This window comes from Canis lupus, chromosome 3, assembly GCF_003254725.2.
Source record: "Canis lupus dingo isolate Sandy chromosome 3, ASM325472v2, whole genome shotgun sequence".
Taxonomy (NCBI): domain Eukaryota; kingdom Metazoa; phylum Chordata; class Mammalia; order Carnivora; family Canidae; genus Canis; species Canis lupus.
The window spans coordinates 31,732,488-31,755,468 of record NC_064245.1 but is presented as its reverse complement, the minus strand read 5'-3'; the positions used below and the strand labels follow the sequence as shown (position 1 = coordinate 31,755,468).

Below are 22,981 nucleotides of genomic sequence, written 5' to 3'. Positions count from 1 at the left end.
ATATGAAATACATTTACGGTGCTGTTAAAAATCCATACATGAGTGGACACTTAAAGTTCAAATTCCAGTTCAAGGGTCAACTGTATATGAAAATAAAATGCGGGCATTTCCATTTTGAGTGACTTGTTCTGAGTTTTCTTTTCTTTCTCCAAGTGGGAGCAGGTGAAGTGGCCAACTTTGCTGCATATGCCTTTGCTCCAGCCACCCTAGTGACTCCATTAGGAGCTCTCAGCGTCCTAGTAAGGTAAGGATGCTTTGTGTGTAAGAACAGTCAGTATATTGGTCTATACAGCCTTAATGCCATTTGATTATACATGCTCACCATAATTTACATTGAAACAATCTTGAGAATTATTTTTAAGCTGTGTAGTAATTTATCTTTTGTGCATAGGCATGCTATCAATTTGTAGGAGAAAATGCTTCTGTGCTTTGTCTTGTTTTCAGAGCCAGCAGGAGTTTTTATTACAATTTTTAAAAATTTTAAGTTGGACTCGTCACAATATGAAACATGTACACTTCAGTAGGTGTATTGGTGATAAATCAATTTCTATACCTACAGAAAATCAATGATTGGCACAAGGGTATTATGTGCCTCCAAAGTGCTCTGGGGTCTTCCTTTGGAAGGAGCAGTCCAAGACTTGCCCTTTTTTCTGTTACTTAATGATTAGCCCAAACAGCTAAGACTATATTGAAGTTTGGGTTTTGGTTACTATTCTCAAAGTTGATTGATAGGTTTTTTAAAATCTTTGTTTCCCCCGAATATAGTGTGTGTGTGTGTGTGTGTGTGTGTGTGTGTGTGTGTGTGTGTAAAAATCGATATTACATGCAGGTTACATAATTTTTCAAGATGATATATAATCTGTAGTATATAAAGATTTATTGTGGTACGTGTCTTTTACCCTTAGTTTTCTGTATGTTATGCCATATTTATAGGTTTACATTATATATTTTTTAGATATGGATACATTTGGCTATAAAGTATTAAAACTTGCTAATTTAACAGGCAAATAATTTAGAATTACATGAACACAGGAAAGATGCATAAACCAGTATGGATAAATTAAAGTTGAGCAAATTTAAGCATTGATTTGGACATACATTCCTAGGTTATAAGTTTCTACCATAGCTCCATTTATTGTTAAATTTCATACTGACTTTCTACAGCAGAAATATAGAACTATACTGGTTTAGTGTATGATGAATTCATTATGTGGTCTATGTATACAATGGGATATTCCTCAGCCATTAGAAACGATGAATACCCACCTTTTGTTTCGACATGGATGGACTTGGAGGGTATTATGCTGAGTGAAGTTAGTCCATCAGAGAAGGACAATCATCACATGGTTTCACTCATACAGAATATAAGAAATAGTGAAAGGGATTAAAGGGGAAAGGAGGGAAAATGAGTGGGAAAAATTAGAGAGGGAGACAGAACATGAGAGACTCCTAACTCTGGGAAACGAACAAGGGGTCGTGGAAAGGGAGGTGGGCGGGGGCGTGGGGTGACTGGGTGACGGGCACTGATGGGGGGCACTTGATGGGATGAGCACTGGGTGTTATACCATATGTTGGCAAATTGAATTTAAAGAAAATATTTTAAAAATTAAAAGTGTCATAAAAAATAAACTACAAGTGCTAGAAAAAGAAAAGAAATCATTAATTTGCTGGAAACATTTCATTTTATGATTGAATGCACCTTTTCTTTACCTTGTTGTGAAGCCAAAGAATCTTTACAAGTTCATAGTGTTGTAGTTTTTCAGTAATTTAAATTGAGTTGTGTTGATTTTTTAAAATGAGAAAAGTGGTTGATTAATTTTAATGTTCTCCACCCCCTTCCCCACTGTAGTGCCATTCTTTCTTCATACTTTCTAAATGAAAGACTTAATCTTCATGGGAAAATTGGATGTTTGCTAAGTATTCTAGGATCTACAGTTATGGTCATTCATGCTCCAAAAGAAGAGGAGATTGAGACTTTAAATGAAATGTCTCACAAGCTGGGGGATCCAGGTAAGAAACCAAAAAAAAGCTTTATCAGTTTATTACTTTACTTTTTATTTTTAATTTATTATTATTATTTTTTAAAGATTTTATTTATTTATTCATGAGAGACACAGAGAGAGGCAGAGACACAGGCAGAGGGAGAAGCAGGCTTCATGCAGGGAGCCCGATGTGGGACTCGATCCCGGGACTCCAGGATCACACCCTGGGCCAAAGGCAGGGGCCAAACCCCTGAGCTACCCAGGGATCCCCTTATTTTACTTTTTAATTTAGTTTTTATTTTAACCAAAGTTTTATGTGCCAAGAGGTAAGTTGTTTGCCATTACTTATTATGAAAAACAAGTGATCATTTTCCTCCCATAGCAGCCCTTAATTAACGCTTGTTTATTTTATTCTTTAACCATGTGTTTAAATAACTTGCTTACATTGCTGCTACTGTTTTTGGCTTTAGGCATCATCTGTTATATCCACTATCTATTATATCTACTTTTTTTTGTTTAAATGATTTATTTATAAGCACTATATCACTTTTATTCCCAGCTTACACCTATGATATAGTTACCTTTCCTTCCTTATTTGACTTGTTTTTTCTTAACTGATCATAATCTTGTTTGATCACTTTTCTATGAGTTTATCAAGCCATCCTGAAATTCTTCTCCAGTGGTCTTAATTCTACCCTCAGTAATTTCAAACACATTAGATATTCTATAGTTTCATATCTTCTGGAAATTTCTCCCAGAGTCTTATTTGGCCTTGGTCTAGATTGGTATCTTGAGGCCACCAGCACACTTGTCACTGTGGATTTTCCCTCATCAGCATCATGAAAGATCCCCTTCACTTTCTATTTTTTTCTTGTCTTTGAATGCTGGGTTTGCTCCTTCATTTTGGTTGGAGCCACTGTTGTAGGAGACAAGACAGGCACAGAAGAGATGAGACCTTGGATATATAAAAATGTCTTTAATCAATGTGACCTCATTGTCTTCTCACTTCCTGCTGCTAAGAAATCAAACACAGTTAGTTATCTTTTAGATGTTAACCATATTTTGTTTTTAGGAAACCTTTAGGATGTCCTCTTTGCCCTCAGTCATCTGAAATTTTCCACTGAGGTACCTACATGTGGGATAATTTTTATTCATTGTGCTAGGTACTTGATAGATTTTTTAAATTTGGAAATGTGCATCTTATTCTAGGATATCAAATTCATTTTTTATTCTGTGAAATTTGTCTTTTATTCTTTTGTTCATCTTTATTTTCTGTGAAATTCTTTTTTTTTTTTTCTGTTTATTTTTTTTTTTTATTGGTGTTCAATTTACTAACATACAAAATAACCCCCAGTGCCCATCACCCATTCACTCCCACCCCCCGCCCTCCTCCCCTTCCAGCACCCCTAGTTCGTTTCCCAGAGTTAGCAGTCTTTACGTTCTGTCTCCCTTTCTGATATTTCCCACACATTTCTTCCCCCTTCCCTTATATTCCCTTTCACTATTATTTATATTCCCCAAATGAATGAGAACATATAATGTTTGTCCTTCTCCGACTGGCTTACTTCACTCAGCATAATACCCTCCAGTTCCATCCACGTTGAAGCAAATGGTGGGTATTTGTCATTTCTAATAGCTGAGTAATATTCCATTGTATACATAAACCACATCTTCTTTATCCATTCATCTTTCGTTGGACACCGAGGCTCCTTCCACAGTTTGGCTATCGTGTCCGTTGCTGCTATAAACATCGGGGTGCAGGTGTCCCGGCGTTTCACTGCATCTGTATCTTTGGGGTAAATCCCCAGCAGTGCAATTGCTGGGTCGTAGGGCAGGTCAATTTTTAACTTTTTGAGGAACCTCCACACAGTTTTCCAGAGTGGCTGCACCAGTTCACATTCCCACCAACAGTGTATGAGGGTTCCCTTTTCTCCACATCCTCTCCAACATTTGTTGTTTCCTGCCTTGTTAATTTTCCCCATTCTCACTGGTGTGAGGTGGTATCTCATTGTGGTTTTGATTTGTATTTCCCTGATGGCAAGTGATGCAGAGCATTTTCTCATGCGCATGTTGGCCATGTCTATGTCTTCCTCTGTGAGATTTCTGTTCATGTCTTTTGCCCATTTCATGATTGGATTGTTTGTTTCTTTGGTGTTGAGTTTAATAAGTTCTTTATAGATCCTGGAAACTAGCCCTTTATCTGATATGTCATTTGCAAATATCTTCTCCCATTCTGTAGGTTGTCTTTGAGTTTTGTTGACTGTATCCTTTGCTGTGCAAAAGCTTCTTATCTTGATGAAGTCCCAATAGTTCATTTTTGCTTTTGTTTCTTTTGCCTTCGTGGATGTATCTTGCAAGAAGTTACTATGGCCGAGTTCAAAAAGGGTGTTGCCTGTGTTCTTCTCTAGGATTTTGATGGAATCTTGTCTCACATTAAGATCTTTCATCCATTTTGAGTTTATCTTTGTGTATGGTGCAAGAGAGTGGTCTAGTTTCATTCTTCTGCATGTGGATGTCCAATTTTCCCAGCACCATTTATTGAAGAGACTGTCTTTCTTCCAATGGATAGTCTTTCCTCCTTTATCGAATATTAGATGCCCATAAAGTTCAGGGTCCACTTCTGGATTCTCTATTCTGTTCCACTGATCTATGTGTCTGTTTTTGTGCCAGTACCACACTGTCTTGATGACCACAGCTTTATAGTACACCTGAAATCTGGCATTGTGATGCCCCCAGATATGGTTTTCTTTTTAAAATTCCCCTGGCTATTCGGGGTCTTTTCTGATTCCACACAAATCTTAAAATAATTTGTTCTAACTCTCTGAAGAAAGTCCATGGTATTTTGATAGGGATTGCATTAAACGTGTATATTGCCCTGGGTAACATTGACATTTTCACAATATTAATTCTGCCAATCCATGAGCATGGAATATTTTTCCATCTCTTTGTGTCTTCCTCAATTTCTTTCAGAAGTGTTCTATAGTTTTGAGGGTATAGATCCTTTACATCTTTGGTGAGGTTTATTCCTAGGTATCTTATGCTTTTGGGTGCAATTGTAAATGGGATTGACTCCTTAATTTCTCTTTCTTCAGTCTCATTGTTAGTGTATAGAAATGCCACTGACTTCTGGGCATTGATTTTGTATCCTGCCACGCTACCGAATTGCTGTATGAGTTCTAGCAATCTTGGGGTGGAGACTTTTGGGTTTTCTATGTAGAGTATCATGTCATCGGCGAAGAGGGAGAGTTTGACTTCTTCTTTGCCAATTTGAATGCCTTTAATGTCTTTTTGTTGTCTGATTGCTGAGGCTAGGACTTCCAGTACTATGTTGAACAGCAGTGGTGAGAGTGGACATCCCTGTCTTGTTCCTGATCTTAGGGGAAAGGCTCCCAGTGCTTCCCCATTGAGAATGATATTTGCTGTGGGCTTTTCATAGATGGCTTTTAAGATGTCGAGGAATGTTCCCTCTATCCCTACACTCTGAAGAGTTTTGATCAGGAATGGATGCTGTATTTTGTCAAATGCTTTCTCTGCATCCAATGAGAGGATCATATGGTTCTTGGTTTTTCTCTTGCTGATATGATGAATCACATTGATTGTTTTACGGGTGTTGAACCAGCCTTGTGTCCCAGGGATAAATCCTACTTGGTCATGGTGAATAATTTTTTTAATGTACTGTTGGATCCTATTGGCCAGTATCTTGTTGAGAATTTTTGCATCCATGTTCATCAGGGATATTGGTCTGTAATTCTCCTTTTTGGCGGGGTCTTTGTCTGGTTTTGGAATTAAGGTGATGCTGGCCTCATAGAACGAATTTGGAAGTACTCCATCTCTTTCTATCTTTCCAAACAGCTTTAGGAGAATAGGTATGATTTCTTCTTTAAACGTTTGATAGAATTCCCCTGGGAAGCCATCTGGCCCTGGACTCTTGTGTCTTGGGAGGTTTTTGATGACTGCTTCAATTTCCTCCCTGGTTATTGGCCTGTTCAGGTTTTCTATTTCTTCCTGTTCCAGTTTTGGTAGTTTGTGGCTTTCCAGGAATGCGTCCATTTCTTCTAGATTGCCTAATTTATTGGCGTATAGCTGTTCATAATAGGTTTTTAAAATCGTTTGTATTTCCTTGGTGTTGGTAGTGATCTCTCCTTTCTCATTCATGATTTTATTAATTTGGGTCTTCTCTCTCTTCTTTTTAATAAGGCTGGCTAATGGTTTATCTATCTTGTTAATTCTTTCAAAGAACCAACTCCTGGTTTTGTTGATCTGTTCCACAGTTCTTCTGGTCTCGATTTCGTTGAGTTCTGCTCGAATCTTTATTAACTCCCTTCTTCTCTTGGGTGTAGGATCTATTTGCTGTTTTTTCTCTAGCTCCTTTATGTGTAAGGTTAGCTTTTGTATTTGAGTTCTTTCCAGTTTTTGAATGGATGCTCGTATTGCGATGTATTTCCCCCTTAGGACTGCTTTTGCTGCATCCCAAAGATTTTGAACGGTTGTATCTTCATTCTCATTAGTTTCCATGAATCTTTTTAATTCTTCCTTAATTTCCTGGTTGACCCTTTTATCTTTTAGCAGGATGGTCCTTAACCTCCACGTGTTTGAGGTCCTTCCAAACTTCTTGTTGTGATTTAGTTCTAATTTCAAGGCATTATGGTCTGAGAATATGCAGGGGACAATCCCAATCTTTTGGTATCGGTTCAGACCCGATTTGTGACCCAGTATGTGGTCTATACTGGAGAAAGTTCCATGTGCGCTTGAGAAGAATGTGTATTCAGTTGAGTTTGGATGTAAAGTTCTGTAGATATCTGTGAAATCCATCTGGTCCAGTGTATCATTTAAAGCTCTCGTTTCTTTGGAGATGTTGTGCTTAGAAGACCTATCGAGTATAGAAAGAGCTAGATTGAAGTCACCAAGTATAAGTGTATTATTATCTAAGTATTTCTTCACTTTGGTTAATAATTGATTTATATATTTGGCAGCTCCCACATTCGGGGCATATATATTGAGGATTGTTAAGTCCTCTTGTTGAATAGATCCTTTAAGTATGAGATAGTGTCCCTCTTCATCTCTAACTACAGTCTTTGGGGTAAATTTTAGTTTATCTGATATAAGGATGGCTACCCCTGCTTTCTTTTGAGGACCATTCGAATGGTAAATGGTTCTCCAACCTTTTATTTTCAGGCTGTAGGTGTCCTTCTGTCTAAAATGAGTCTCTTGTAGACAGCAAATAGATGGGTCCTGCTTTTTTATCCAGTCTGAAACCCTGCACCTTTTGATGGGGTCATTAAGCCCGTTCACATTCAGAGTTACTATTGAGAGATATGAGTTTAGTGTCATCATGTTATCTATTCAGTCCTTGTTTTTGTGGACTGTTCCACTGAACTTCTTCTTAAAGGGGAATTTTAAGAGTCCCCCTTAAAATTTCTTGCAGAGCTGGTTTGGAGGTCACATATTCTTTTAGTTGCTGCCTGTCTTGGAAGCTCTTTATCTCTCCTTCCATTTTGAATGAGAGCCTTGCTGGATAAAGTATTCTTGGTTGCATGTTCTTTTCATTTAGGACCCTGAATATATCCTGCCAGCCCTTTCTGGCCTGCCAGGTCTCTGTGGAGAGGTCTGCTGTTACCCTAATACTCCTCCTCATAAAAGTCAGGGATTTCTTGTCTCTTGCTGCTTTAAGGATCATCTCTTTATCTTTGGAATTTGCAAGCTTCACTATTAAATGTCGAGGTGTTGAACGGTTTTTATTGATTTTAGGGGGGGATCTCTCTATTTCCTGGATCTGAATGCCTGTTTCCCTTCCCAGATTAGGAAAGTTTTCAGCTAGAATTTGTTCAAATACATATTCTGGCCCTCTGTCCCTTTCGGCGCCCTCGGGAACCCCAATTAAACGTAGGTTTTTCTTCCTCAGGCTGTCGTTTATTTCCCTTAATCTATCCTCATGGTCTTTTAATTGTTTGTCTCTTTTTTCCTCAGTTTCCCTCTTTGCTATCAACTTGTCTTCTATGTCACTCACTCGTTCTTCCACCTCGTTAACCCTCGTCGTTAGGACTTCTAGTTTGGATTGCATCTCATTCAATTGATTTTTAATTTCTGCCTGATTAGCTCTAAATTCTGCAGTCATGAAGTCTCTTGAGTCCTTTATACTTTTTTCTAGAGCCACCAGTAGCTGTATAATAGTGCTTCTGAATTGGCTTTCTGACATTGAATTGTAATCCAGATTTTGTAACTCTGTGGGAGAGAGGACTGTTTCTGATTCTTTCTTTTGAGGTGAGGTTTTCCTTCTAGTCATTTTGCTCAGTGCAGAGTGGCCAAAAGCAAGTTGTATTGGGAAAAAGAGAAAAAGAGAGGAGAGAAAGAAGAAAAGAAAAGAGAAAGAGAAAAAAAAAAGGGAAGAAAAAAAAACGAAAAAAAAAGAAAAAGAGAAAAAGAAAGGAGAAAAAAAGGGGGTGGAGGAAGGAAACAAATCAAAAAGCACAAAAAAAAAAAAAAAAAAAAAAAGAACCACGGTGCAGTATCTTCTGATTCTGTGTACTTTAAGTCCCTTGGCTTCTCCTGGAAGTTGTCAGTCTAGCTGGTCTTCTGGGGGAGGGGCCTGTTGTGCTGATTTTCTGGTGTTAGCAGTTGGGGGAGCTGCTGTGCCCCTGCCTGGTGCAGGGCTCAGTGGGGGGTGTTTACCCCGTGAGGCCCCAGGAGGAACAGCCCCAGTGGCGGGGCAGCTCTGGAAACCTGGATTCAGCTCCGGCAGGCAGGAACTGCGTCTGCAGGGCCTGGAGGCTCCGGGGCGGGGCCGCTGATCTGCTCAGCTGGGGCAGGAGCGTCCTCGCTGTCCTGGGCCCTCCCGGCCTCTGCCTGTCCCGGGGGAGGCCGGATCCTGGGCTGTGTCCCGGCGCCCTGTGCTCCGGAGCCTGCGCTGGTGGATTCGCGCTCCCGGGCCGCGCAACCCCCTCCGCGGAGCTGCCGCCCGAGCCCCTGAGCTGGTCCTGGAACCGCGCAGCCCCCTCCGCACGGAGCCTCTTCCTCTGCCCGAGCCCCCCCGAGCTGCTCCCGAGGCCCCGCAGCCCCCTCCGCGGAGCCGCCGCCCGAGCCCCTCAGAGCTGCTCCGGGTCCCGCCGTGCGCGCTGCAGCCCTTAGGGAGCTCGGCGCACTCTCCTGGGCGCGCAGTTGCTGTTACTGTCCCGGGGAGCCCGAGGGCATCCCCGCCCTCCTGGGTCCTGCTCCAACTCCCCACGAGCCCCTTTCCGCCCGGGAAGGTCGGTGCAGCTCCTGCTCCTCCGGGACGGGGCTCTCCTGACCTGGGGACACTCGCCCCGGCCTCAGCCCGGCTCCTCGCGGGGCCCCTCCCCCTTGGAGGCCTTTGTTTCTTTACTTCTTTTTCCCCGTCTTCCTACCTTGATAGAAGCGCGAACTCTTCTCACTGTTGCATTCCAGCTGGTCTCTCTTTAATTCTCAGGCCGAATTCATAGATTTTCAGGATGATTTGAAGGTTTTCTAGGTAATTTGGTGGAGACAGGTGATTTGGGGACCCTACTCTTCCGCCATCTTGCTCCTCCCCCCCTATTTTCTGTGAAATTCTTCTTCTTCCGTTGACTGGACCTCCTGAACCATACAGTGACTTGTTATATATATATTTACCCCCGTTTTTACCATTTTTCCTTTTAGCTCTGCCTTTTGGGAGATTTCTTCAGTATTGTCTTCTAGCCCCTTTTTGAATTTTTATTTCTTCTGTTACATTTTTTAATTTCCAAAGAGCTTGCTTTCGTTCTTCAGTTTTGTGTGTGTGTGTGTGTATGTGTGTGTGTCAAAAAAACCCACAGCATGAAATTCACCCTCTCAATATTTCACAGATGTACAGTACATTATTGTCAACCACATGTGTTTTGTTGTGCAGCAAGTCCCTGGAGAGTCCTGGTTATTTAAAAAAAAATTTTTTTTTAAATTTTTATTTATGATAGAGAGAGGCAGAGACACAGGCAGAGGGAGAAGCAGGCTCCATGCACCGGGAGCCCGACGGTGGGACTCGATCCCGGGTCTCCAGGATCGCACCCTGGGCCAAAGGCAGGCGCCAAACCGCTGTGCCACCCAGGGATCCCTTTAAAATTTTTCTGCAAACTTCAGTATCAGGATTATTTGTGGGCTCTGTTTTTGCTTTTGTTTTCAGTCACTTAGTTTTGTCTTTAAGCAGTTTTGATTAAATGCTGGATATAGATTATTAAAAAGTATAAAGGCTCTAAGTGATTTTTTTTTAATTCCTTCAGAGAGAACCAAAATTTCTTTTGTCAGTAAGATATGAGTACAGCAAGTCACCTTTAACTTGAAATATTGCTTCAATCTTTGTTGGGGCTGATTTCTTTCCATTTTGCCTGTAGTCTTAATCATAGCTCTTTTCTCTCAGCTGATAGCCTAGGATGTTTATTTGGACCCTCCACCTGGGTGAACTTTGAATGGCAGTGTTCGTGTTGGCATTCCAAGACTGCAGGTGTCTTTTCAGCTCCCTGGCTTTTTCAGCAGGCTGTCCACTTGGCTTCTCAGACCTGGGCATGTATAGCTTTATGCCCACAAATGCCTTAAGGGGGAGTTGCACACAGAAATTGGGACTCAGTGTCTCTTTAGTTCCTGCCTTTCTAGAATCTTGGCCCTGGTGTCCCAGCTGCCTAGACAGTCCCAGATTCCAAGTTTTTATTTTTACCTAATCTACTGAAACTTCCACAAGCCCCAGGTCACCACTTTCTGCTGGTTTTTATGTCCCTCCTTACTTCCTGCTCTGGAATTGGCAGTTATTGCAGGGAGAAAGGTGAGTTTTCACCTTACCTTTTTCTCCAGATTTTGGCCTTTCAAGTTCTGGCCTCATCATTGTCTCTTTGAGGATGCTAATGGTAGTTTTACTGTTTTAATGTTTTTGTAGGATGATGATTTATCTGTTGTGAAGTTTTCCTCTGCATAGAGCAAACAAAGGCTTTGTGTTTTTCTGTTAGTTTTGGTGCCTCTCCTAGTGATTCTTGGCTGCCTTCTGAAAGTCAGGCATGTCACATTCCCAGCAGTGTGTCCTGCCTGAGTCCTAGGAGGTGATGGGAAAAAGGGAGTTAGACCTTGCTCTAGCCCCCTATTTTAGTGTGGCACCTACACACTCACCTGGCCAGAGTCCTCCAGTTTGCTGTGGCAGGAAGAACAGTCAGTCAGATACTCAGAGCTGAGCAGAGTTCCTGGGGTCTTAATGCTGAATAGATTTTCAGCCAGGTCTTCTGTTTTGTCTGTTCTTTACCCTGCTTCCAGAGGTACATTGTACCTTTGTAGTGTTCTGTGCTGCAAACTGAGTTACTTTACCATCTTTTATCATTGCTGATGTGGGTGGGATTCAGTTTTCGTGGATGTGCTGTATCAGTTATGAGTTTATCTTCTGTTTTCTGGCTTCCATAATGTTGTTGCTATCATCTCCTATATCCATTCGTGCTTTTGTGTGTCTGTTTAAGAGTCCTGTTACTACTTATTAGCAGACTTTAAGGAGTGAACAGAATAAATTCATGTGACTTCTGTGGCATTTTAGCAGATGGTAGTATCTATATTATAGGGTAGTTGTAAGGAATGAATTAGTGCAAATTGCTGAGAAAAGTGCCTGGCCCATGATGCTACACAGTTTTGGCTCTTACTATGCTGGGTTCAGTTCTCCATATTGAACCAGAACCCTAACAGTATTTTTGATTCTTACTGATTTACTATTTACCCCAGTGGTTTTCTCTAAATATTTAAAAAATGTACTGCTTTTAGGACAAACTTGATTTGTAACTGTTATTTTTATCATCTATAAATTGTTGAGTGTTCAAGGTCATTTCATAATTTTTGTCCACTAGTTTCTGATTGTTTCTATTCTTGGAGTTAAGAGCATTCCAATGGGTGGAAAGTAGCAAGATATTCTAGTGTAGATGGCTGCAAATCAACATGATCTCCATTTTCTATGACCTAATTATTTCTAATAATTATTTCTAATATTTCTATGACCTAGTTTATGAATATGAAACATGGTATAATTGTCCAGCATATACATCTAACTAAACTTTATGAGTGTAGGTGCGCCTGGGTGGCTTACTCAAGTGTCTGCCTTCGGCTCCGGTTGTGATCCTGAGTATGATCCTGGGGACCTGGGATCAAGCCCCGTATTGGGCTCCCTGCTAGGTGGAGAGCCTGCTCCTCCCCCGAGTGTTCTCTCTCACTCTCCCTCTCAAATGTATAAGTAAAATATTTTTTAAAAATTTTAACAAAATTTTTATGAATGCACTTTTGCTGGGACAGCAAGAGAAAGCTAGTATTTATTTTAAGGCCACTCCTTTTCTCCTTCCTATTGAGTTAATATTTATTTTGGATTTTCAGGGTTTTTTTTTATTCTGTATTTGGCTAAACACAGCTTTTCTTTGCCTCCAGGTTTTGTGGTCTTTGCAACACTTGTGGTCATTGTGTCATTGATATTAATCTTCGTGGTGGGACCTCGCCATGGACAGACAAATATTCTTGTGTATATAACAATCTGCTCTGTAATTGGAGCATTTTCAGTCTCCTGTGTTAAGGGCCTGGGCATTGCAATCAAAGAGCTGTTTGCTGGAAAGCCTGTGCTGCGACATCCCCTGGCCTGGATTCTGCTGCTGAGCCTTATAGTCTGTGTGAGCACACAGATTAATTACCTGAACAGGGCCCTGGATATATTCAACACTTCCATTGTGACTCCGATATATTATGTATTCTTTACAACATCAGTTTTAACTTGTTCAGCTATTCTTTTTAAAGAGTGGCAAGATATGCCTGTTGATGATGTCATTGGTACTCTGAGTGGCTTCTTTACAATCATTGTGGGAATATTCTTGTTGCATGCCTTTAAAGACGTCAGCTTTAGTCTAGCAAGTCTCCCCGTGTCTTTTCGAAAAGATGAAAAAACAATGAATGGCAATCTCTCTAACGTGTATGAAGTTCTGAATAATAATGAAGAAAGCTTAACCTGTGGAATTGAACAGCACAGTGGTGAAAATATCTCCCGAAGAAATGGAAATCTCACAGCTTTTTAAGAAAAATATAATTAAAAGGTTAATCTGTAATTGTCTTATAAAAGTGATTTTGAATATCAGGATGTGTCTGAAAAAGCATTGTTCTCAAGAGACAATCTTTTTTAAAGTTTCACTGATTTGGACCAAGAAATTATTTTTCTTATATTTACATGATGGTAGCTCACTAAAATGACCTCAGTACATGGCCAATTTCTATTAACATTGTATTATTGTAGAGGTATTTTAAATTTTCTTTCATCAAAATCCAAATGCACTGACAGTTTTAAGTCTATAAAAATGCTTTATTTTTACATTGGTGTTGAAAATCTGAAATGTACATTTTGCCATCCTCACTCATCAGTCCCTGACCATTTGAAGGCTTTTTGACTTTAAAAGGAGCATTTTTCTAATTGGTTATCCTATGATTTACCTTACCTATAAAAATAACTCCTGTTTGATGAATTAATTTTGAAATGTTAGCTTAAAGAAGTCCTAAGTTTAATGAAGAAAAACTCAATTTACCAAACAAAAAAAGGAAGTTGCACATTGGAGAGGTTTCTCATGCTGTGACTTAACAGCACACATTTGATGGTCTTCCTACTCATTGATGGCACCTTGCTAAACCAGCACATCCTGCATCTGTCAGGCTATATAGCCTGACTGGTTTCATCCTTCACTTATTCTAATCCCTTGATACCTGGAACCTTGACTACCATTTTACATCAGTCCTTGTACTTCTCAGTATATTTTCATAATGAGTTATGTTGTCATTTAGATCTTCTAACAACTCTGGGAAATAAAGTCAAAAGGCTAATTTCTTAAATTTAGCTCATGTTATAATAAAAAGACAAATTGAAACAGTTCTTTTCTAAGTCTGAATGCTTAGAATACAGTTGTTTGTAAAATATGGTTTCTTTGTACTCAGTAGTTTACTTTTAGTTTGTTCAGACCAGTATGTAATTTGGTCTCCTAAAAATGTCCATGAAAAAAATGTTTATGGAAAGTTTCAAATGTGTGCAAAAAAGCAGACTAGTATAATGAACTTCAGCTTCAGAACCTATCATCGTAGCAGTTACTTGGCCTTAAAACAGTACACCATTTTCACGTGTGTAGCAGGAAGAACATGGACTTGGTCCCACTCTGCTGCTCCTCCCCAAGGTCACACAGCTTGACCCCTACTGTGTAACCAGTCACCACTCGTGCCTCACTGTCCTTGTCTGGGGGTTGCCAGAGCATTACTGTGGTGGTGATGGGACCTGTGTCCCATCACACAGCTCTCCATTGGCTTTATCAGGGCAGAGTTAATGGTCTCCAAGTTTCATGACACAAATTCCCCTTTCCCCAGCAATTTTTAATCCTCTGAGCCCTTATACATGTTTTCTTTTCCTGTCTTCCCCATGTAATCTTAGTATCACAGATATACTATGTGTTTAGGTACTGTATATCTGTACTTTGTACATAACAGAGTAAGAACCAATTTTCACCTCCCATGGGTATGAATGCTACTGCACTCAGCATGCATACATTAATAAATTCTTAATTCAACATCTTTAGTACTTGAAGTTGTACATAAATGTTAATTATAAACCAAAAATGTATAATAGAGTCTTAGAGAACTTAGTAATATGAATTACTACTTAAATTTAGCCATTAATTACTCATATTTTCTACTTTCAGTATAGGGTGAGTGGATACTACCTCAGTCTGTCAGAACGCTGCCCCTAGAGTTAATCATATTACCAAAAGCAACATTTTAAGGTAACTTTTTATAAAGAACAGTTCTATTTCATATTCAAGGTTAAATAGTTTACACTTTATTTTCAGTAGCATGTATGATGCTGCTGGATTTTAGGGTTCTGTTTTCAAAGCCATAAGGCAGTTACTCCCTATCATGACCTTCTTGCAAGGCTGAGGGTGACCTAGACTCATCTCCTGGGCCAGGTCTGTGCAGATAAAGATTCTTGCCCAAAGCAGGGAATAACAGCAGTGTCACAACAATAAAAGAATAAACACAAAAGTTTTTATTAGTTTTATTTCTGTAACCTTATTTAAATCATACCTTAAAAAGATTTTGTCACAACTGGATTTAGTAGAAGCAAAGGAATCAAGTTCACTATTTTCTGAAACACTGACACACAAAAGGGAAGGGAACAATGACTTAGAAAAGGTTACTCATAAAAGACCATCAGAAAAATCCCTAAACAAAAGCTAAATAATCATTAAGTTTAATTCTAATTGGTAGTGGATTTTATTACAATGAACTGATAGTTTCTTAAGTCCATAGATCTTTACCCAAACATACTGATCCTTTTGCTAAGGAATAAATGGATGTACTCAGCAGCACTCTGACATAGCTAGCTGTTGGAACATTCCATGGAAAAATGGAAAATAATTCTCTAAGAACATGATGGCAACAATCAGCGGCCAATATTCTCAGACTTGGCTAATTACCAAAAGCATATACAATTTTAGTCTAGAAAAATAGGTCAATTTTATAAAATTAAGCTTTTAATTGAAAAGTACCCCCTTTTAACAGGCACAGAGATACTGAAAAATAGTCCCTAAAAATCTTGCTAAATAGTTTATGATAAGAAAAACATGCCCTTACAGTTATTAAATGCAGTCAGTACTGGGACTCTTCAAAAACATGATGTCCCTGTCCTCAGCTGCTGGCCAGCGACTGGTGTATAGGTGGCTGGAAGCAGCGAACATGCTCCACAGGCGTGCTTTCCCCATCACCAGACTTTAAGTACTTGTCCAAGACAGTAATTATCTCATCATTTAGAATCTGGAACTTGCGAATTCTTTCCACCATCTTCTTTAACGGCTGTAACAGTTAAAATTAGAATGTTTTACTATTAAAAAAGTGTACCTTTATGTTTCAAAATGGCAGGATTTTCACATTTTCTTTTTTTTTTTTGATTTTCACATTTTCATAAAAATTATAGCAAACTACCTACTAGCATGTGTGTCTTTAATATACCTATTGGGACAATGAATATGCTTTGCATTTACATTACTGGTTTTATGCTACTGACTACAGGTTTACCTATACAACTTATAGGCCTACTATTCATTCAATACAAAGGTATTAAGAACCTGCTGTGTACTAAAAATTGGGAATATAAAGGTGAAAATAATATGGTCAGTAGGGAAAGACCAGTAATCTTCAGAGTTTTAGATTCCAGCTCTTGTGGACATGTGCTTTGATAGACCCTCCTGGTATAACAGCTGGATAAAGAAAACATGTGCACACACATACACAGGAAAACACTGAAAAAGCATTGTAGGTTTTGTCTATGCAAGAGGCAGAGCAGAAGCCAGGACCTCCCCAGGGACAGATGCTATCAGCAGCAGTGGGATGAGATGGCCTAGGCTGCAAGCAAGCAGGACTATATGTAGAGATTCCCAATAAAGCCAGGACTAGGTGACCCCATTTGGTAACAGTCCATGGATATGAGAAGCAAATAAAAATCTTGGGAAAGGGGAGCTCGGGTGGCTCAGTGGTTTAACGCTGGCCTTCAGCCCAGGGCCTAATTCTGGAAACCTGGGATTGAGTCTCACATCGGGCTTCCTGCATGGAGCCTGCTTGTATCTCTGCCTGTATCTCTGCCTCTTTCTCTGTGTCTCATGAATAAATAAGTAATCTTTAAAAAAAAAAATCTTGGGAGAAAAGCAATCCATGGGGCGCTTGGGTGGTAAAGTTGGTTGAGTGCCCAACTTGGTTTTGGCTCAGGTCATGATTTTTTAGGGTGTGAGATCAAGCCCCACGTTGGGCTCCATGCTCAGTGGGGAATCTGCTTGAGTTTCCCTCAAATAAATAAATCTTAAAAAAAAAAAAAAGGCAATCCAAATTAAGTTCAATTGGACAAGAGCTGGCAAATAAACCTAACACACAAAACACCTCAGATTTTCAGGTAAGTCTCTGAGGCTTCAGATATTAGAATAACATGATATAAAATACATGAAATGTATAAAAATAAAAATTCATTGAAGATAAAATAATCACCACTAAGATTTGAAGAACCAAATTAAACTTTTCAATATGAACTTATATTCAAAATTAAAAACAGATTAGACAGAGCTGAAGTAAATTAGTTACTGTATAATACAGTACTCTGGGAACAGCCTAGAGAGACAAGAAAATGGAGATACGGGAGGTAGAGTGGCCCCTGGAAGACATCCATGTCCCAATCCCCAGAACCTATGAACGTGTTACCTACAGACTTTAAAAACATAGTTAAGATGATAAATTTTAAAATGAAGAAAGTACCCTGGATTTTCCAGGTGAACTCAATCATATAAGAGAAGGAGATATGGTGGAAAGGAAAGTTGAAAGACTAGAAACATAGGTAGGACTTGAGATGTGGGCTAACAGCCAGGAAGAAATAGGGACCTCAGTCCACCTGCAAGGGACTTTGTCCAGTCATCCCCCCGAATGAGCCTGGAAGCAGATTCATCCCCAGACGCTGCATACAGAAACACAGACCTGCAGATACACTGAATTTGGCCTTGAGATGATGAAGGACCCAGCTGAGTCATGCTCTACCCAGATTTCTGGCCTACAGAACTGAGAGAATGAACATCAGTTTTAAACCACTAAGCCTGTGGCAATCTGTTGTGGATCAGGAAACTAATTAGAAAACTAACAGGATAAGGGAGCCAGAAGAATGTTAACAAGCATGTAATTGCAGTCCTAAAAGAGAAAATAGAGAATGGAAGAAAGACTAAAATATTTGGAAAGATAAGGCTGAGTATTCTCTAGAATTCAATTACAAAGAATCCATAAAATGACAAAGGGAAAAAGATCTTAAAGGCAGCCAAAACAAGCAAACAGACAAAACAAAGCACACACAGTTCACTGACAAGCCAGAAGACTGGAATAGTATGCCAATAATCTGAAAATGCAGATCCCATGAGGTTGTATAATATGAAGCAGATCTAAGTACCCTACAAAGAGAAAGAAAATTGAACAATTAGTACTTTAACTGCCTGACTGATTTACTTATCACGTAGATTTAGATTCATTTTGGAAATGAAAAGAAAGCTTAAGTTGTTGTCACCTTACATACTGGGATAAAAACATTCCCCGCAAAAGAACTTTTTTTATAAATACAAATATGATGATTTTGTGAATCTTCCACATACCACATTTTTGATAATCTCATCTTTGCCGTCATGTTTCTGGACTTTAAGCAGATGGTAGCAAAAATCCAGGACAGCGAAGCGGCGCTGTTGCCCAAGAAGGACGATGATCATGCAGCCAGCCCAGTGGAGCCCATCGCCAAAGCACTGCCTACAAACAGGAAGTAGCAAGCTCAATGGACAACCAACAAAAGATTATAAACTCTTACAAATTTGTGTCCAGACATCAATGATCAAGGAATCTACTTGGAACCGGCCAGGACAGGAACACTGAGCAGCAGGTGATGTGAAGTCTGTGGACATACTCAGTGTGCCTACGTTTCCATGGGTGAAGGAAACTTCCCCATGTCACCTAAGAACCTCCACTTAAGTGGCTTTGAAGCAGCTCATCAAACTTCCAGAGGAACAGTCTTCTGTGTTAGCCTGCTCCCATTTCCCCATCCACTGAGCACATACTTACTCGACTGTAAACTCGTGTGTTCCCACAGGAATACAGTAGACAAACTGCATGGCACTCCACAGTCTGTGAAACTCAACACACTCGTCCACATGCATGACTCCATTGCTGGGGAGAGGTCCACGCCAGATAGGATCATCCAGAAAGGTCCGGATCCGAGTCAGGATGACTTCAAACATAGACAGGCCACAGCAGAGACGTTCCTTTGTCAGCAAGTCCCCCTCTCTTGCTATGGCAATTTGCTGCAGGAAGGACAGAACGTTATGAGCCATGGCAGGAGGGTAGAAACTGCTGAAACCAAACTACTCAGATTCGTTTCTGACTTACTGGAAAACTATCTTAATTAGCAGAAGAAGATTTTTAGAAATAAGCATGTAGGTCTTAGATTAAATGTATTTCAGTCAAGAATTGCCTAGTATAGCTGTTCTTAACTGGGAGTGATTTTGCCTCCAGAGGAAATGTGGCAATGTGTGGAGACAGTTCTGGTGGTCACAGCTTGGAGTGAGAGGAACGGCAGCTAGTTGGTAGAGGCCAGGGACACTGTTTTTTCAAAAAATTTTCTTAAATTTAAATCCAGTACGATTAACATGCAATATTATAATTAGTTTCAGGTGTCTAAGACAGTGATTCAACAATTCCATATATCACTCAGTGCTCATTAAGTGTACTCTTTATATCCCTCACCTATTTCACCCATACACCCCACCCACCTCCTCTCTAGTAACCATCAATTTGTTCTCTGTAGAGTCTGTTTTTTGATTTGTCTCTTGTTTTGTTCCTTTGTTTCTTAAATTCCACTTAAGTGAAATCATATGGAAAGACTGACTGGCTTATTTCACTTAGCATTATACTCTCTAGTTCCATCCATGTTGTTGTAAATGGCAAGATTTCATTTTTTACGACTGAATAATATTCCACTGTGTATGTGTGTGTGCATACATACCACATTTTCTTTATCCATTCATCTATCAATGGACATGTGGGCTGTTTCCATAATCTACCTTTTTATAAATAATGTTGCAATAAACACAGGGATGCATACAACCTTTCAAATTAGTGTTTTTGTATTTCCTAGGTAAATACCTAGCAGTATGATTACTGGATCTTATAACCCTATTATCCTATTTTTGATTTTTGAGGAAACTCCATACTGTTTTCCAGAGTGGATCCACCAGTATGCATTCCCACCAACAGTGCCCAAGTGTTCCTTTTTCTCAATATCCTCAGCAACACTGGTTTCTTGTCTTTGGGCTTTTAGCCATTCTGACAGATGTGAGGTGATACCTCATGGTAGTTTTGACTTTCATTGCCCTGATGATGATTGATGTTGAGCTCTTTTCATGTGTCTACTGGCCACCTGAATGTCTTTCTTCTATAGAGAAATGTCTGTTCATGTCTTCTGCCCGTTTTTAATTGGATGTCTTTTGGTGTTGAGTTAAAATTCTTTAAATATATTGAATAGTAACCCTTCATCAGATGTCACTTGCAAATATCTCTTCCTATTCAGCAGGTTGTCTTTGGTTTTGTTGGTTGTATCCTCTGTTATGTGGAAGATTTTTACTTCGATCAAGTCCCAACAGTTTATTTTTATTAGTTTTCCTTGCCTCAAGAGACATATCTAGAAAGATGTTATGGCCAACATCAGAGACATTACTGTCTGTGTTCTCTTCTAGGATTTTATGGAATGAGGTCTCATGTTGAGGTCTCTATATTTGCATGTAGTTAAGTTTCCCAACATGATTTGTTTAAAAGAGACTTTTCCTCATTTCATATTCTTTGCTCCTTTGTCAAAGATTAATCATGTAATTGTGGGATTGCCTCTGGGTTTATTCACTGATCTCCATTTTTGTGCCAGTACCACACTGTTTTTGATTACCACAGCTTTGCAGCATTAACTTGAACTGTGGAATTGTGACACCCCCAGCTTGGTTTTGCTTTCTCAAGATTGCTTTGGCTACTCAGGGTTTCCATACAAATTTTAGGATTGTTTGTTCGAGTTCTGTGAAAAATGCTCTTGGTACATTGACAGGGATTGCATTAAATCTGTAGACTGCTTTGGGTAATATGGATATATAACAATTTTTATTCTCCCAATACATGAGCATGATATATCTATCCATTTGTGTCATCTTCAATTTTTTTCAGCAATATTTTTAGTTTTCAGACTATAGGTCTTTCACCTCCTTGGTTAAGTTTCTCCTAGATATCTTACTATTTTTGTTACAATTGTAAATGGGATTGTTGTCTGAATTTCTCATTCTGCTGCTTCATCAGTGTACAGAATGCAATTGTATTCATTTATCAGCTCCAGTAGTTTTTTGGTGGGGTCTTTAGGGTTTTGTATATATAGTGATCAGGTCATTTGCAAATAGTGCAAGTTTTACTTCTTCCTTACCAATCTGGATGCCTTTTATTTCATTTTATTGTCTGAGTACTGTGGCTAAGACTTCTAGTAATTATGTTGAATAAAAGTGTTGAGAGTGGACATCCTATCTTGTTTCTGACCTTAGGGCAAGAACTCTTGTTTTTTACCATTGAGTATGATGTTCACTGTGGGTTTTTCATATAAGGCCTGTATTATGTTGCAGTATGTTCCCTCTAAATTTACTTTGTTGAAGGTTTTTATCATGAATGGGTACTGTATTTGTCAAACCCTTTTTCTGCGTCTACTGAAACGACATGTTTGATGTTTTTTGAGAGGGAGAGTGGGGGCAGGGAGAGGCACAGGGAGGAGGAGAGAATCAAGCTAAGTTCCATGTCCAGCGCAGAGCCTGACATGGGGCTTGATCTCACAACCCTGAGATCATGACCTGGGCTGAAATCAAGAGTAGGACGCTTAACCGACTAAGCCACCCAAGGTGCCCCAATGATCATATAGTTCTTATCTTTTCTCTTGTCGATTTATCACATTGATTTATCTGTGGATAAATCTGTGGATAAGCCACTCCTGCATCCCAGGAATGAATCCCACTTGATTGTCAATGATTTTTAATGTATTGGTTGAATTTGGTGTGCTAATATTTTGTTGAGGACTTTTTTTTTTTAAGATTTTATTTATTTATTCATGAGAGACAGCGGGGGGTGGGGGGGGAGAGAGAGAGAGAGAGAGAGAGAGAGAGAGAGAGAGAGAGAGAGAGGCAGAGACACACACAGAGGGAGAAGCAGGCTCCATGCAGGGAGCCCAACATGGGACTCGATCCCCAGTCTTTAGGATCACGCTCTGGGCTGAAGGCAGCACTAAACCGCTGGGCCACCGGGGCTGCCCTTGTTAAGGACTTTTGCATCTATGTTCAGAGATATTGGCCTGTAGCTCCTCTTTTTTGTGGTGTTTTTATCTAGTTTGGGTATCAAGGTGCTTCTAGCCTCATAGAATAAATTTGGAAGCTTTCTCTATTTTTTTGGAATAGTTTGAGAAGAACAGATATTAACTCTTCTTTAAATGTTTGGCAAAATTCACCTGTGAAGCTGTCTGTTCCTGGACTTAGGGTTTTCTGGTTACTGATTCAATTGCATTGCTGGTAACTGGTCTATTTAAATTTTCTATTTATTCCTGCTTAAGGTATGGGAAGTTAAATGTTTCTAGGAATTTATTCATTTCTTCAAGCTTGCCCAATTTGTTGGCATATAATTTTTCATAATATTTTCTTATACTTGTTTGTATTTTTGTGGTCTCTCCTCTCATATCTGATTTTATTTGAGTCCTTCCTCTCTTCTTTTTAAAATGAGTCCAGCTAACAGCTTATCAACTTTGTGGATTTTTTCTCAAAAAACCAGCTCCTGGGATGCCTAGGTGGCTCAGCGGTTGAGCATCTGCCTTCAACTCAGGGAGTGATCGTGGGATCTGGGATGATGAAGTCCTGCATCGAGTTCCCTGTGGAGAGCCTGCTTTCCCTCTGCCTAGGTCTCTGCCTCTCATGAATAAATAAATAAATCTCTAAACACACACACACACACACACACACACACACACACACACACACACACACAGCTCCTGGTTTCATGGATCTGTTCCATTGTTTTGTTTTGGGTTTTTTTAGGTTCTATGTCATTAATTTCTGCTATAATATTACTTCCTTCTGCTGGCTTTGGATTTTGTAGTTGCTCTTTCTCTGGCTCCTTTAGACCTAAGGGTAGGTTGTTTGAGATTGTTCTTGCTTCTTGAGGTAAGCCTACATTGCTATATACTTCCCTCTCAGACCACTTTTTTGCATCCCAAACACTCTGGACCACTATGTTTTCATTTTTATTGGTCACTATGTAATTTTTTATTTCTTTTTTGATTCCTTGGTTGACCCATTTATTGTTTAGTATCATGTTATTTGTGGTCTTTCCAGATTTTCTCTTCTGGTTGACTCCTAGTTTCATAGTATTGTGGT

The 22,981-nt window shown here is 39.6% G+C and overlaps 2 protein-coding genes across 5 annotated transcripts in view; one reads left to right on the top strand and one right to left on the bottom strand.

Annotated features, from left to right (window-relative positions):
• The window catches only part of NIPA2 (NIPA magnesium transporter 2), a 32,568-nt gene extending 18,705 nt beyond the window's left edge, over positions 1-13,863 (top strand). For both annotated transcript variants that reach the window (XM_049107996.1, XM_025437517.3), the window contains 3 exons: positions 154-244; positions 1,850-2,010; positions 12,390-13,863. In XM_049107996.1, coding sequence (XP_048963953.1) covers positions 154-244; positions 1,850-2,010; positions 12,390-13,024 — 887 coding nt within the window. In that variant the 3' untranslated portion in view covers positions 13,025-13,863. The remainder of the gene's footprint in view (positions 1-153; positions 245-1,849; positions 2,011-12,389) is intronic.
• A 1,154-nt stretch (positions 13,864-15,017) lies between these two features.
• The window catches only part of CYFIP1 (cytoplasmic FMR1 interacting protein 1), a 147,489-nt gene continuing 139,525 nt past the window's right edge, over positions 15,018-22,981 (bottom strand). For all 3 annotated transcript variants that reach the window (XM_025437515.3, XM_025437514.3, XM_049107986.1), the window contains exons 29-31: positions 18,609-18,847; positions 18,152-18,299; positions 15,018-15,830 (exon numbers count right to left, since the gene is read on the bottom strand). In XM_025437515.3, coding sequence (XP_025293300.1) covers positions 15,666-15,830; positions 18,152-18,299; positions 18,609-18,847 — 552 coding nt within the window. In that variant the 3' untranslated portion in view covers positions 15,018-15,665. The remainder of the gene's footprint in view (positions 15,831-18,151; positions 18,300-18,608; positions 18,848-22,981) is intronic.